The sequence below is a fragment of the Balearica regulorum genome, chromosome W (genome assembly GCF_011004875.1).
Source record: "Balearica regulorum gibbericeps isolate bBalReg1 chromosome W, bBalReg1.pri, whole genome shotgun sequence".
NCBI lineage: Eukaryota > Metazoa > Chordata > Aves > Gruiformes > Gruidae > Balearica > Balearica regulorum.
The window spans coordinates 7,872,376-7,889,261 of NC_046219.1; the positions used below are offsets into that span (position 1 = coordinate 7,872,376).

The following is a 16,886-nucleotide window of genomic DNA, read 5'->3' on the forward strand; positions in this document are numbered from 1 at the left end:
CTCCCATCTTCCCGGGCTCAACTTCACTCCCGGCTTCAACCTCCGCCCCCCTCAGTGGCACAGGGGGACGGGGAGTGGGGGTTACGGTCAGTTCATCACACATTATTTCTGCTGCTTCTTCATCCTCAGGGGGAGGACTCATTGTTCCCCCGCTCCAGCGTGGGGTCCCTCTCACAGGAGACAGTCCTTCACGGCCTTCTCCAACGTGAGTCTCCTCCACGGGGTGCAGACCTTCAGGAGCAAACTGCTCCAGTGTGGGTCCCCCACGGGGTCACAAGTCCTGTCAGCAAACCTGCTCTGGCGTGGGCTCCTCTCTCCACGGATCCACAGGTCCTGCCAGGAGCTTGCTCCAGCGCGGGCTTCCCACGGGGCCACAGCCTCCTTCAGGTGCCTCCACCTGCTCCGGCGTGGGGTCCTCCATGGGCTGCAGGTGGAATCTCTACACCCCCTCATCCTTCCTCCATGGGCTGCAGGGGGACAGCCTGCTTCACCATGGTCTTCACCACGGGCTGCAGGGGAATCTTGCTCCGGCGCCTGGAGCACCTCCTCCCCCTCCTTCTTCACTGACCTTGGTGTCTGCAGATGTTCTTACATCTTCCCACTCCTCTCTCTGGCTGCAAAAGCTCTCCCTAACTGTTTTTCTCTTTCTTAAATATGTTATCACAGAGGTGCTGATTGGCTTGGCCTTGGCCAGCGGCGGGTCCGTCTTGGAGCTGACTGGCATTGGCTCTGTCAGACACAGGGGAAGCTTCTAGCAGCTTCTCACAGAAGCCACCCCTGTAGCCGCCCCGCTACCAAAACCTTGCCACGCAAAACCAACACAGCCCCACAGCAAAAATTGTCCTGTGGCTCCCAGGTGAGAAGAAATTGACCCGCACCGAAGTATTGGCCAGTGCTGCTAACACCAACATATTGGGATTTGATGTGTTGTATGGCAGAGTGTGGAAACTCCTAGATGGATCAGTGAAGAATACCCAGGATAGCACTTTGCAGGATAGCACTGTCAGCATATATTAGCACTACTGCAGTAAGTGCATTTATGAATGGCAATTCCAAAGTTTTTATATCTGTCACTTTCATAAACTTTCTGTTTCAACTTTGCGAAACTGTTTCAGTGAAAGTCCTTAGTGGGGCTCTGACAGGCAAACGTTGACTCTGATAAGTGGCTACACACGTAACCCTTTAGACATAAACCGTTGACCAAGTCTGGGACTAAGACTGGACCTAGCCGCACCTAGGCTCCTCTCTGAGAAGGAGTTTAGAAAGCAAGGGGGTCCTTTCTGAACCTCGTGACTCAACGGGAGGGCCTCCCTCAGCCACACATCAGACTTGTACCCTTTTTACACAACAGCTGTTTTTTATTATAGGAGAGGGAGTGGCTCTTAAATACTTTAAAATTTTGAACACTTTGGCTAAACCAGGTTCATTGTTTGCTTTTGTCATTTTAATGGCAGCCTGTGTGAATCAAGGCTTTTGGCGTTGTTTCTTTTTTTTTTTTTTTTTTTTCTATTCTTCTGAAATCCAAATTTTTTTTTTCATTTTTTCCTGTGGTAGGGACTGACAAATATAAAATTTAAATAGTTTTTTGCTTCTGTTTTGGTTTTGGGATGGAGACCAGTAGCTCAGAATTTCATATTTACTATTAAAGGCTTTACTTGAGAGGGGGTATCCCAGTCAGTTCTGATAGCACAGAATTTTTCTATGTGTGAATTTTAGAGCTCATTTTTCTGGTACCCTCCACTGAGAGATGCAAGGAGAAACGACACAAGTGTTCAAAGCAGTAATAGAGTAATAGCTTCTAGACCTCTGCTAACCATCTTTGGATTAAATGTACTAGTCAAAACACACAAAATCTTTATGTAATGTTCCTATAGATAGAATAATCATACCAGAGTTTAATTTTGCATAATATATAACAAAAGATCTTGAATTTTCCAGGTAGACTTCTCTAAGCTTAAGGTAATTAATCTATTTTTCCTTCCATTTCTTGTGGGCATATTTTAATTTTCTGGCAGAGTATTCAGTGGATTTCATGCCAAATCGATTAATAGAGCCAAACCTAACCTATTAACGGTGGGATTTTGTACCTAGACTCTTTGGTATTCCGGTTTTAAAATAAGCCGCCTTTTGCTTTGCTAAACGACAAGGAAACCAGTTAACAAGGTACTCAGGCTCAGTTCGTGCATGGATTAGTCATACCCGCTCACAGCTGCATTTTCTCCACGTGTGATGGAGCTATCTAACCACCTCAGTCACCCTAGCAAGGCACTGTTTGTGGCGTCCAGGCCGTCGTGCTCGTTTCCTCCGCTATGCGGGCGCCGGGGCGGGACTGCCCCTTCCCGCGTGCCCTCCCCCCCGCGATCCGGTTTCCTGGCAGCCCGGGGTGGGTAGTGTGTGCGTGAAGGGAGACCTGGAGAGGGGGGGGACGCGGCCCCGTGCTGGTTCCGCCCTAGCAACATCGGCCTGCCTGGCTCCTTGGGAAACCGGAGGGAGAGGAGAATCTGTTTTCCTCTTCTCTCTTGCAGGGGAACCCTCGCAGTCGAGCTCGGAGTCCCTTATGCGCGGATCGAGAGCGCCCGCTCCCCCGTGAGCCCTAGCCAGCACGGGAAGAACAGCTGCCCGCCCAGAAATACATCCAGGGAGCAATCGAGTTCGCCGCTAGAGCGCCCGCATGCTAGGACACTCTGGCAGGCCCTGCGTGCTCCTCTCTGTTATCAGGCCCGCCTCTCCGGTTGTGTGTGGTACCGCCGCGAGCGGAGCGGTCTTGCAGGCCTCGTCATGATGAACAGCGCAGGGATCGGTGTGCCGCTTGGCTTCCCCTTGGGCCCCACGTCTGTCATCCAGGTCACGAACCTGTCCTCGGCAGTGACCAGTGAACAGATGCGGACTCTCTTCAGCTTCCTGGGAGATATCGAGGAGTTGCGCCTCTATCCCCCGGAGTAAGTAGGGCCTGCGCCGGTCTCCGGAGCGATAGAGGCTTGGGATAAGGAAGAGGCCTAGAGGGGTTGGGAGGATGGAGGGAAGGGAAGAGGCAGAAGGCCCTATGTGCCATATTGAGTGTGGGGTACCAGACCCTCCCGTACAGGGAGGGGGGTCACGTGGTCCCACCCTTTTGTATGAGGCAGGAGCGTTAGGGGAAAAGGGCTTCGCCCGGACCTAAGATGGCGGCCCTGGTCCGGAGGAGGGGAGCAGCCGCGACATCTCTAGAGCGGCTTGTAGAAACACGGCGAGTTTTGTGTTCTCGTGGTGGCGGCCAGGGATGCGGCCACCCGGTGGGGACTGCCGGCACTGAGTCACAGCCTAAGATCTGGAGAGAAGCGTGCTCTCAGTCTGCCCCGATAGTGCTTCCTCGGCGCAGGTCTCGTTTCCCCCCTTTTCCTGAAAACCTCTTTTCTGTGGCCCACCTTTCTCTTCTCTCGGACTCGTCCCAAGTGGAGAGAGGTCGGGTGGGAGCGCCCCAGGCCCGACCTCCCCCGCCCTGCTGTCTGCCAGGCCGCGCCGCCCGGGCGATGCATGCCGGCGGGATCAACTCTTTTTGTTTGAAAGGCTCTTTTCTCCTTTGAGAAAGGGCCGCTCGAACAGAAGTCAGCATAGCTGTTAACAGAGGAACGGTACCTGCCCTGTGCTCAGAAATGCCCCCGATGAGACGTTTGCAGTAAATGAAAGTTAATAACGGACATCACACGTTTCTCTAAATTGTAGCTGTCCTCGTTATGTCAGCTGCATGCGAGGGATTTGCTCAGATGGGAGAGAATGTTATTTTGCAAACCTGTGTTTCTTCCAAGCAGATGGTGGCCAATAGAACAGGGGAGGAAAAGAAAATTTTCTTAATGCATCTGTTATATTAGGAAGTGAATGACAGACGTGCTCTTTCAAACCTTTCAAATCTTTCAAATCTTTTTTTTTTCTTATGAAAATTAAATAGGAATAGCAGAAAGGGGCAGGGGGAGTAATTCACATCCATACTTCAATTTTAATAAAAAGACAGAGGAATAAAATTTCAATTTTTTTGAAAACTAAATAGCAAAAAAGTTGGTATTTGTCCATTTTTATCTGTTACTAGATTATACTTGGCTAGGTTTGAATGAGGGCCATTCAGAAAAATTAAATGTGATTTAATATGTATATAAAGTATATGTAATAGATATCCATTCATGTAAAGATAAAACAGCCTTACCAAGTTTTAAACACTCTTTAATAGATTTATGGTAACTTTTGTACAGTTTTCTAGGTTTTTACTTTGGACTTGTTCCACAATACACTTAATACACTTGTTTTCTCCTGATTTAATATATTTTTTGTTATAGCTGTTGCTCTTATTTTTCACTATATAACTTAGTTATATAGCAGATTTTAAGGCAAATAGATATTTTCTTGACATCTGTATGCAAATAATGTTTGTGCCTATGTATAAAATTTTGCCAGTCTGTGTATACACGTAAAATATAAAAATCCAGTACCATAGCAGGGTTTGACTTGGAAATGTCAAGGTTATAATGCAGTAAACATCAGTTCTAAATGATTAATTTAGTTTTCAGAGATAGGATGTGAGATTGTGATTACTTATTTTACTCTTGGTTTTATTTACAATTTTTATGCATAACTTGTAGAAATATGCATTTCCTTGCAAAATAGTTCTGGACACTTGACCTGACTTTCAAATTATTACCTTGGAAAAAAAATTATTTAATCTAATTCCCTTTTTGTGAAACAGTAAAAACATGCTTCATCTTGACTCTCTGAAAATATACTTTAATAATATTATCATAAGTTCAGAAAATAGTGTTTCATTGACAAGTGCACGCGTAGCAAAGGTATCCCAAGCAAAAAGATGCTACAATAGATGTCCACAATTTGTTAAAATTATTTTCTGTGCCTATTTTTTCCTTGGGTATTTGACAATTTAAGGCTTAGGTATTTTAAAAAAAACAAATTCTTTCTATTCAATTAAAAAGGAAGTTTGCTTTTTACATTAGAGTCAACATCAGACAAAAATTCATGTCATCCCAGTCTTAGCTTTAAAAACATTTCTGTAAGCAATCCAAATTTCCAATGTATTCTAGAGCATGAATTTTTGTTACCTTCATGGAACAGCAAGAAACTCACTTTTCAGTCTGGTTTCTAGCTGAAAAACATAATTCATTAAATTGAATTAGTGAATTACAGGTCTCATGGATATTAGTACTGAACAACAAATATTAATATGCTCTCCTAAATTTATTTCATGCTGAGGAATAAGTGGAAAGTAACATCATAGCTTTCAGTCATTCCAGAATATTTGTGTTATGCTAAGCTAAGTAAAAGTTTTCCACTGAGATTTGCTAGCCTTTGTACAGAAACACATAGTTTAAAAAAATAAGGCAAACAGTTCTTGTTTCAAGAATAATATACAGTGTAATATTAAAAGAGTATTATCCTAACTTTTTTATAGATAAAGCGATGTGGTGAAATAAAGTTGCATATTGCATTGTGTAGAATTGTAACCTGTTTTCTCTCTGATTCTGTATTGCAAATATTCAGCGTACACACAAAATATTTTTACTTTGTCAAGCATGAGTTTGCAGAGCAGAGTGAAGTTGTGTTCTCTTCTGTATGCATCATCTCATGTATAAAAAAAGGCATTCAAGTTAAGAGATTTACTGTAATATTTGTAATCCCATTGCCTTTGCTGGGCATGTTTATTTCTAATCGATATGAACTTCTAGTTCTGTTGATGCTCAACAGTAAACAGAATATATAGACATATGTGTGTATATGTACATGCATACACACACTTTATAAAGCATATAAACTCCCCTTTTTCTAATCCAGCATTATGGTCTTTGCAAATAAAAGTATAAATTATCCTTCACCTCTTCCAAGTCAGTCATGTTTGTCAGCCTTCTACTTTTTCCTTTAATCTGCTGAATTCTAATTCATAAAATCTGATTGTATTAAATACTCAATTTTTTTAATAACAAAACTTTTTTTCTTTTTTTTAATTGAAAGGAAATAAATCTCATTCTGGTATTTGTGAATTAACTTGGTCAAGGACATGGACCATTTTGGAGCGTTGCTCTTGATAATTTCTTTTTGAAATATTTTTTCCCATTCTTGGAAGATGCAGCATTACATGTTAGTTTTGGATATTTTTTTTTTTCTTCCTAATCCTCTGATATTTTGCTCTGTCAGAGAAATCCAAGAGGTTTGTAGAAGTGGTGGATTTGATCAGGTGATCATTTTAGCCTTCTAGGAAATTCCTTTGATAACACTGTTTCACTATCATTCATTGTGCAGCACCCTACTGCTGACTTGAATTAAAAAAAAGAAAAAGAGGAGGTTTATGACTTAATGGGGGATGAGGATGATGTATCTGGTACCTATAGGCTCTTCAATGATTGTAGAACAAAGTATAGGGCTATGCTGTGGTTGCCTGAACTAGCATTGTAAGAGAGAAGAGTTTTTTTTATCCATTTTCTACATTTCTCTAGTCTCCTGCCATTAACATGTCCCTTGGTTTTATAGGGTGCAACAGAGAGAGTTTCTTTAAAAAACTAACAGGAAGTCTCAATTGTTGAATATAATTACTTACAGATTACATTAAATAGAAAGCATATTAATGTTAGATTAGTTCACCTAAAGTTCTTGTAACCATGCAAAATGTGGAGGGGAAGAGAGAGAAACCACCTCAGTTTTTTAATGCATGAAATAAAATGCAGGTTCTTTAAGATGACTCTTCAGTATTCCTAGCGAGCTTCTTGAACCTGGTGACTTTTCCCAGCAATTAATATCTTAAGACTGTGGTTAAAGTAGCAGTTTCTGTTAGGGTCCTTTATTTTGTATACTGAATTGATTGAGAGGACTTTTATGAATGTTGAGTTAAATCACACTATGCTCTTTGGTAGTTGGTCACTTCATGTTTTATTTTCATTCGTCAAAGCCCTTGTTTCTTCAGTCACTACTAATCAGACATCCTTTTAAGAAGGATGGATTTCATACCTGTCATGTTCCTGAAAGCCTGGTTCTCCGTGAGGAAGTGTCTGTCTCGTGTATTAGAAGCTTTCACACTTGATGCAGGTGGCAGTAAGTGCTACTTTATTATTATTGTTATTTTTCAAAGAGGCCTGTGTGAACTGCAAGTAGTCCACTTTCAGGTTCAGTGTTGAGGGCATTGGAAACTCTTGGCACTGAAGAAGTTGATTCCATATGGTCATCATCCTGACTTTAGCTACTTGTCAGTGAGGCTTCATTGGCATAGAAAGCAATATTTCTTTTTATTGAAAAACCATTAACATGAATCATCTTTCAGTGAGTCGGAGATGCTTGTTACTGGTGGCTGTTTGTATTTACCTATTTTCTTACAAGAAAATTTTAAATTTGTCTTGATTGTACAACTATATACTGTTCTGCTCTCTAGAAGGCTTTCCATTGAAAGCACCTATTTGATGAATAACAGCAGTAAACAAGTGTAAGTTACGTGGAGGTGGGAAAAGAAGTGGTATTTTTTTTATCCACTCATTTTACACTTAAGTAATTTGTATTTGATTATCAAATCTTAAAGAGACTAGCTGAGTTTATGTTTTATGCTGCAACTGTCTGCTGTATTGGTTTAAAATTGGTATCAAAAACTTGCCCAAGAAACTTTGACTTCATGAGATTTTTAACCCTTTCCTTATAAGACTTGTCTCTTAAAGACTGCTGTAGGTGGCTTTCGGTGCTCAAAGGCCCCTTTTATTCCATTTCATTACTATTGCCAAGCATTTTGGTCACCTTTTCTTCCCTGTCCCATAAACAGAGCTGTAGCCTTGAGAAGAAGGATATTCAGAGAATTTGTGCTTTTTTTTTTTTTTACCAACTGTTCAGAAATGAAAGTAAGGGATGATTGTAAAAATCCTTTCACAGAATAGGATTTCTATGTTGTTGGGTTGTTTTTTTTAATTTAGTTGCATGTATAGTATTTTCCCTTTTGTTTACATCTTGAGGAAAATGGGATGACTGAATTGCAGGTTTCTAATTTTACCAAATGAGATCTGGTTTCTTCCTGAAGCTAAAGACTTAAATATTGTAAAGAAAAGTTTAAGGTGTATATGAAAATGACTTGGAAAATTATGGTTAGATAGGGTGAAACAGTCAACAAAGACCAGAAAATAATATTACAGTCACAGCCCACGTAAGAGAATTAGTTTATGTACTAAGAGTTGTTACTACGTCAGGGCCTCGGTGTGGATTTGCTACTTCTGTGTAGAAGAGGGTGGCTTTAGTGGGGCTTTGCTGTCAACTTCAGTGATATTTTGTCATCAAAGTCTGAGGAAAAACTCCTGAAGTTTTGAATATCTGTGCATGCTCTTGATTTGGCTAGAGATCTGAATTCACATGTTGAGAATGGAGAATTGCTGTCATTTGCAAAACTTGTGGTGCTTATTGAGTTTTCTCTAGTGGGAATACGCAGAGGCCATTAAGGAGGTAGGAGGGAGGCATCCTGCAAGCCCATGTGTGCAAAAGATCTCTGAGAAACCACACTTGTGTGGTGATGCCAGGAGCATGAGAGGGTATGCTGTGTTCCCTGCTTTGTAAAATATTCTCTGAAACTTTTGTCTCTTTGCTGTGTGGTTTTTGTTTTCTTTTTACCAGCCTGAAGTTACTTACAAAATGTGTTGTTCAAGAAAGTATTAGTTTGGTACCTTTCTGTTGGCTGTTTAAATAGACTTTTGTGTGAAGTTAAAGTATGGCTTCTCTTTCTCACAGTTCTGAACAAGACTGAGACCAGTCTTTATAAATCACTTCCATTTTGTGGTACAGTTGAAATTTGAAGTTGGTTTGCAGGGTGTGGCAGATCTTTTGCCTTGGGTATGTACTCCAGTATGCCAACTACTCATACAGCTTAGAATTGTTTTTCGGCACACTAGGAGACCAGTGACGTCTGTAACCAGATTCTTAGTCCCAGTCATGCTTTTACATTACGCTTGTCACCCAGTTGAAGTCTGTGTTTCAGAGAAGCCTTCAAAATTACATTTGTAGCAATGAGGCTTCAAACGTGGCTATAAGAGGATTTTTGATCAGTTGTAGACATGGCATTTTGGGACATGGTTTAGTAGGCATGGTGGTGTTGGGTTGACGGTTGGACTTGATCTTAGAGGTCTTTTTCAACCTTAATGATTCTATGATTAAATATTGAAAAGCTTTATTGAGGAACAATTGAATTTTTGCAGAATGAATTGTTTGAAAGCAGGGAGGCACAAACTGTCTGCATTAGGTATTGAAAGCCCTGCTATAATACTGTTTGCTTCCGAATATTCTGGAATGGTCTTGGAAGCTAGTACACATGAGCGTTTCTTAGACATTGTTATATCCTGCAGCTCTGATGGAAAGTGTTCTGAACCAAGACCTTACAGGTGGCTCAAAAGCCATTTTATACATTCCTTCCTGAATGTGAACACTTGAAACTGTGAAAACATTGTCCACTACAGACAAACTAAACAGAAGAAATGTAGTCATCTTGCAATGTTTTTCTAAATTGTATAAGGTTGACTTTCATATTTATGTTTCTCCTGCTCCCTGTTTATTTTTGCTTCCTCAATGTCTCTGTTTTCACAGAATTTTCCATCATAAATGTTTCTGATTGCCATTCTGAAGTTGGCTGGTGCTCTAGATATTTTACCTAGATGTTACCTTCTGGTAACCAGAAACATACCAATCTGCTTGCCTCAGACTAAGTTCTTGGTTCATTTATGCAATTAATATGATGAAATAATGTGTCTAAAACTTCTGAGTTTGCATTTAGTTAATTCCATAAAACAACTTTGGAAGTACCTGCTTGGAATTTGAGGGACTACAAGATGGATTGGGCTAAACTTGAATTGCTTCTGGTACTTCCAGAAAGTTGACAACTGTTTCTGTTTCAGTTGAGGGAGGGTCAGGCTTAAACAGTTCATTGAGTGTATTTTCCATGATTTACTACTTTGCTAGAAGACAGATGTTTTTTTCAAATGGAACTTGCTAATGTTCCAGCAATATCCTATTATATTCTGTCCTTGAAGACTTCACCTGTACTTACTTCATATGAAGAAATAAACTGCTCGTATAAACCTTGACCAGGAATTACATTTTTTAAAGCATTCGTTGTTTTTGATCAAGATTACAAAGTTTACATATTGTGCTTTCTGACATTTCTGTTGGTGTACTTTCTAATGGAAAAGCAAATTACCCAATATACATATTTTTAATTTTCTTCCTTATTCTAGCCAAATAGTGAATTCCTCCTACCTCCTCCAGTGTTATCCTGTACTACACTATGCCAAACTAAGGCAGATGATAAAAAGGATTTTTGTTACATTAGTGAACTAAGACCTAACATTTGAAAGAACTCTCAAGAACTGCTTTTATCTTAATATGAATTAACAAAACTTCTTTTGTGAAGGCCTAAGAAAGAGTATCGGTTAATATGGGCTAATATCTGAAGGACCCACTAAAAATGACTGGGCTTATTGTTTGACTTTCTTAAACAAGGATTATTTGGAGGATAAAAGATAAATGATACAGTATTTACAAATGTGTGAAGTAAATGTGCTACTTATAAGAGTAATTTGAAATGTACTGGTGAATGTTGTTTAGCAAGATTTGTAAAGAAAATCAGCCTTGTTAATTTGGGATTTTGGCTTCTGTAAGTTTCCATTAAAAAGGAGGAGGGGCTATGCTATACTTTTTTTAGTTACATAGTAAGTAGAAAAATGAGTAAATTTCTATACTCTTGTCTTTTAGGTAACTTTTCAAGGAAGTCTAAAACTTTTTTTAATTAAGAAATAATAGTTGAAAATACATGCATACAATTATTTAATATGCCTAATCACGTTTTTTTTTCCTTTTATCTTGCAGCAACACACCTCTTGCTTTTTCCTCCAAAGTATGTTATATTAAGTTTCGTGAAGCATCAAGTGTTGGTGTGGCCCAGCATCTAACAAACACGGTTTTTATTGACAGAGCTTTGATAGTTGTGCCCTGTGCAGAAGGTTGGTATTTTAGACATTCTTCCGTAATGTTGGTCTTTGTCCTGTCTGCTAATTGTTTTAAGCTTTTTATATAAGGATGTGGTGCTCTTTTGTTATTTTATTTTATTGCTTTTTAAAAAAAGTCTCGAAACAAAATTGAAAATTGAATGAAGAAACCCAATTATATAGATTTAATTGAAATTCAGCATTAGAAAAAATTAGTTGATTTAAATAAGGATAATTCAGTTTTCCATAGTTATTACATATTTGGGGGGGGAAAGAAGGTAAAATAATTCCCTTCAATATGGTTTGTGTTGGCAAGCTTATTCCCACACAAAGTTCTCACTGAAGTCAATGGAGCACTGAAAAGATTAGGCACTTTCTTGGCACCAGTAACATTGCAGTTTGGATCTTAATGTATTGCCCTTGGTGTGGTGGGTTTTTTTTGTTTTAGTTTGTTTTTTTTGTTTGGGTTTTTTGGGTTTTTTAAGATGGTAATTATTTTTCCTTTTTTTTTTTTTTTTTACTGAATCCCAATTTTGTCTTGTAGACATGTGATATATGCATTTGACCATTTTAGATTCATCTAAAATATTTTGCATTTGTGGTGATAATTACTGTTTGAATATAAATATTTACCTGCTAGTTTAATTAAAAAAAAAATCAGTTTTTCTTTCTTGTTCCTGTGTAAAATATGTGTGCAATAAAAAGGCTTTCTTATGCATACTGGTACTCCTTTTTGATTTTAGATATCTCTTTCAAAATGCAGTCAGCTGTACAGAATGCTTCTAGTGTAAAATATTTTTATAACTCTTAATAAAATAAAATGCTTGGTGAATACTAAATTTATAAGTGTTCCTTTAATTAGCTGAGGTCATGCTTTTACAGATGTGTTGAATACAAGGTAGTTGTTATTATTAGTATACTATCCCAGATCTGAATACAATTCTATGAAGCATGGCTCTACTGTAGGCAGAGCCCCATTGACTTCATTGGGATCGTTGTGGGAATTGAGCATCTGCCCGTTTGGATCTGGACTTTTTGCCTCTTTGGAGTGGAAACATTCCAGCTGGTGGAGTGAAGCTAACTTCACTGTGAACATGGTAGCTGTTTTGCTATGAACAACGATATTTAGAATGATTGATCCATAAACTGCAGCAAGTCCAGAAATACCTCCTATTAACTGTAAGAGTCAGGTTTTGGTTCAAAAAATACTGTTGACTTCTTGGAGTTTAACAGTGGTCTCAGAGTACCGTTTTTTGGCATGTTTGCCACATCATGATCTGGATAGTATGAGAATAGTGCTGCTGTAATAATGGTCTGGGGTGTTCCTAGCAAACTGACAAGTCTCCAAAATTTCATAGGCTCCAAAATGACCTACAATATACTGTCTGTTCTTGTAGCCTTGTTAATATGGGCATATTGAAAATATTGAAAAGACCTTAACACTGGTTCAGTACTGCCAGAGAGGAAAGATTGCTGCCTAATGAATGCACAACACTTCCTGGTGTTTTTCTTGTGATGAAATCACTGCCTGATGTGATATGGCAGCAGGCAGGTAAAGCTACATTTTCCTATGTCTCTTGATGGTAGACAATGAGTGGAAGGAGAATAAAATCAAAGTTCTGAGAAATCTTGTTCCAACTCTGTTTGTAACTGACTTATTAAGCATTTCATGCATTACAGAAAAATTGTCACTGTTCTAGATCATTCTGGACCCCACAGAGAGTTATGCGTAATTAGATGAACAAGTGATTGGGTTGTGAGGTCAAATTTTTTTTAAAGTCAGAATGCTGTTTCCATATAACTTTCTAACCAAATCACTAATTTTAGTTTGTAAAGATGTGAATTCATATAGGTTTAACTTTCTGAGGAATTTATTCTGTGGAATAAGCATGGCTTTGGAGACCACAGTGCAACATTTTTGATTCACTATATATCATTGTTAATGGAGTCAGTGGAGTGTATCACGGGCTTTAAAAATGTATAATTTTATATATGTATTCGATAAATAGCAATGGCTATATTCTACTGGAAGGTTAAATTATATCCATGGCCAACAGTGCCAGTAATACAACGTTTCATGCGCCGAATCAAACATAGAGGAGAGGTAAAATGGAACTCTGAAAACCTGTTTTTAAAAAACAGAATAAAATCTGAAATTTGGAGTGTATTTAAACAGTGGTAAATCAAGGGAGTATGAGGGAATCACTATACAATGAAAACAATGATAATTTTGTGACATTTAATAAACAATTTAACAAAAATGTAATTGTAAATGAAATAACATTATTGAGTTGCCAAAATATGAGTCTTTTGTGTGTATCAATAGGTTTTTCTTTAAATGTTATACTTTGAGAACGCAAAGATTGAAAGATAAACAAAGATGCCACCCTAATCATTCTAAATTTTATGTCCACATTGTCTTGTAGATGGATTTTGACTATTAATTTGGTTTTGTATGTTTTCTCTGTGTGATATTTGTGCATTATTAGATGACTAGACTGGCCAAGGCAGACCTGTTACACTTGCCTGAGTTAGGCATTGTTTGCCATGCCACTAAACCTGCTGCCAAGTGAAACCTTCATGGGGGAAATGAAATCGAAGTCTGGCCTGCTGAAGACGGACGCCCTGTCTCTGTTTTTATTTTATTTTGATTTCCTTTGTTTCTTTTATTTTCTTTTTTCTTTTTTCTATTTTTTCTCTTTTTTTTTTTTTTTTTTTCTTGTTAAATCTCTTTCCCTTGTACTTGTGACCTGGTAATTCAGTTCTGAAAAAAATGATGTTTTGTAAAGGGTTCACAGTGTTTCATTTTGAAGTTGACCTGAAGCTGCTTGTGGATGGTATACACAGAATTTGGAATATGATTAACTAAGTTTTATGCTGTGAATTATGGATAAATTTAGTTTGGAATACATTTAAGCATCTAAATTCAACAGATGAGCACATTGTGCCAGACTGGAATATTGAAAAATACGTCAGTTTTAAGATGCATTCTTTCATATATTATGCTTTATGAGCTTATGTTGGAAGAGGACAGTTGAAACTCTACTTTCTGGAGAAATTGACTTTACAAAGTAAAATCATGATCTTTCTCTGCTATTTTTCCTCTTCTCATTAGAGTAGTTTTATTTTAGGTTGCATGGTCTGTTTAAAAGAAGACTTTCTATTTATGTCTAATATGAAGAGTTTAAAATAATTATTTCTGATATTGAACTTTCATGAATATGGAATGTCATGAAATATTTGTTTGCTTGTGATTAAACCTTGCTTCAGTGAGGTCAGCGGCAGTAAGATTTCATCCTTTTGTTTCTTGTAATTTTTAGAAAAAACTGTTTACCACTCATAAGTACAAATGCAGCCTGAGGTTTTGGTTGGAACGTGTTATGTGAGGCACATTGTCTTTTAACACTGTAATTAGTGGGAAGATTGAAAACTGTGCATGTATATATGTGTGTATTGCACTTTTACATGCTCCAGTGGTGATTATTTTAAGAAGAGTTTTGTCATGGTTTAACCCAGCAGACAGCTAAAAAAACCACGTAGCCATTCACTCACCCCCCCAGTGGGATGGGAGAGAGAATCGAAAATGAAAAAAAATTGTAAAACTCGTGGGTTGAGATAAAGACAGAAGACAGTTTAATAGGACAGAAAAGGAAGATAATAATATACAGAACAAGTGATGAACAGAACAATTTCTCACCACCCGAAGCTGATGTTCAGCAAGTTCCCAAGCTGACCCACCTCCTGGCCAACCCCCCAGTTATATAAAGGAGCATGACATCATATGGTATGGAATATCCCTTTGGTCAGTTTGGGTCAGCTGCCCTGGCTGTGTCCCCTCCCAGCTTCTTGGGTATCCCCCGCCTTCTCGTTGGCAGGCCACTATGAGAAGCTGAAAAGTCCTTGACTGCTTGGCAACAACTAAAAACATCAGTGTGTTATCAACATTATTCTCATCCTAAATCCAAAACACAGCACTATACCAGCTGCTAGAAAGAAAATTAACTCTATCCCTGCTGAAACCAGGATAAGTTTTAAAAAAAAAAAAAAAAAAGAAAAAAGTGTCATCTCTCAATCTCAGAAGCCCTGGCAGTTCATGCTGGAGTGATTGAGAAGGTTCTCATCCCTAAATGATGTTTGTTCTTCCTTGTGAAATGAAAGCCCTGAAACAGAAGTATTGGACCAGGTGGTGTGCTCTTCCCAGCCAGCTGCATTGGGACCAATTGGTTTCACTGGTAATGCACCAGGCTGTGAACTGCAGCTGGGAAGAGCTTTGCTTTGTGATTTCTGTTGGATTTAGCTGTGCCAGTTGAGGTAATTACCAGTAGTTGTAATCTCTTTAATCTCTGCTGCTAAATCCAATAAGAATCGTGAATTGGATCACACAGAAATTATGTTATTTGTAAGTGTGCGTTTTGCATTGATTTAAAATAGTAGGAAAATAAAAATTCCTTTAATTCTCTTTCGAGTAGATGTGAACAGAAAGTATTTTTAAAACAAACATACTTGTTGCTGAAGCAGTTGTGGGGGGAGGGGAGAATTAACCATGTAGTTTCAATACAAAGAGTAGGAAATAAATTTCTTCTGAGCACATGGAGAGGGATAAAAATACTGTGATTAGTACCAGCTTAACACAGATACTTCTGTTCAGCATTTAGCAAAATAGACTCTGGTATGGACTAGGTCGACAAGGGCTCTTAAGCACTTTGATACAAAAAAGTAACAACCATAACTGATATTTAGGACAACTGTACATTTCTGAAGAAGCATAAGGTATCTCTAGGCAATGCAGAGCTAATCTACGTTTGCTTCTAGATTCCTTTGCAAAGCGAAGAATAAATAAATGATTATAGAATTTGTAATTTACTAAGCTTCTAAGAAATATTTCTAAGAATGTGGTATAGATGTGGCATATTTATTTTGTCTGTTTCCCTTATTGGAAAATAAATATTTTTACCTTGTTTCCATTCAGCTTTTAAATACCTTAAGTTTAAAAACAGAAACAGTTATTCTTAAACTAAAGTGTCTAAGTTGTTATGCCATTACCCACATGTTTTGTTGTATTTTTGTGGACTTGTCTTCCTTTTATAAATAAATTCATGGAGATAACATTCCAAAACTTAAAGGCTGTAACTCATGAGGTTATTTGGCCTCACATATTAATTTGTTTTTCAAAACTGTCTAAAGAACAGGGAAGTAAATTTGCAAGATATTTCAGGTGTTTTTCTATAGGACTGTTAAAAAGTTTGAAGTGATCTTAAAAAGTAGAGGGGGATCTTTTGAAAAGACAGTATCTCTGAAAATACAGACAAATTTTCAGGATTCAGATTCCTCATTCTTGAATAAAATAAAGGAGCAGATCTATCTTTGTGGCATGGAACTGACCAACTAGATTTTTGTTTTCAAATAAAACATTACATTGTTGAGGGACCAAAGTATTCTGGAAATAACGCTAACATTATAATTTAGATATGCATGTTAGTCATTTTTTGAACTGCTATAATAGTTTACTTAACTGAAAGTGTTCAGTGGATTCCTTAGGCAATGTTTGAGCAACTGAATAATTCCAATTATTTCAGTAAGATGTACATTTCTGAACTTGAGTCCCTGTCTGTTTAGTTAGGTGCATAACTCAGTTCCTATTTAAAAGGGCTAAATATCTTAAGCCTCTCTTAAGTTTATCTGGTTAAGTGTATATTGAATTGGCCACATATAAGCGCATACTTAAATTAGGCATATGCCTTTGTATATTACTGACCAAGGATCTAAATTAGAATGCAGATGCACCACTTCAGGAGCCATTTCTGCCACTGGATTTACTTGATCCTGTAGAAACTTGTTGTCGCATAAAGGGGTGAGCATCTGATGTGTGGCTGAGGGAGGCCCTCCTGTTGAGTCACGAGGTTCAGAAAGGACCCC

At 38.3% G+C, this 16,886-nt stretch overlaps 1 protein-coding gene across 4 annotated transcripts in view; it reads left to right on the top strand.

Annotated features, from left to right (window-relative positions):
- The first annotated feature begins 2,364 nt into the window (after nt 1–2,364).
- The window catches only part of LOC104642593 (uncharacterized), a 47,115-nt gene continuing 32,593 nt past the window's right edge, over nt 2,365–16,886 (top strand). For 2 of the 4 annotated variants that reach the window (XM_075738958.1, XM_075738955.1), the window contains exons 1-2: nt 2,368–2,939; nt 10,852–10,985. Coding sequence is in view for 3 of the 4 variants with exons in the window: in XM_075738955.1 (XP_075595070.1) it covers nt 2,779–2,939; nt 10,852–10,985 (295 nt within the window). In the remaining variant the exon portion in view is untranslated. Of the gene's footprint in view, nt 2,940–10,851; nt 10,986–16,886 lie in introns of all 4 variants that reach the window. The other 2 variants (XM_075738957.1, XM_075738956.1) reach the window with 2 other exon arrangements.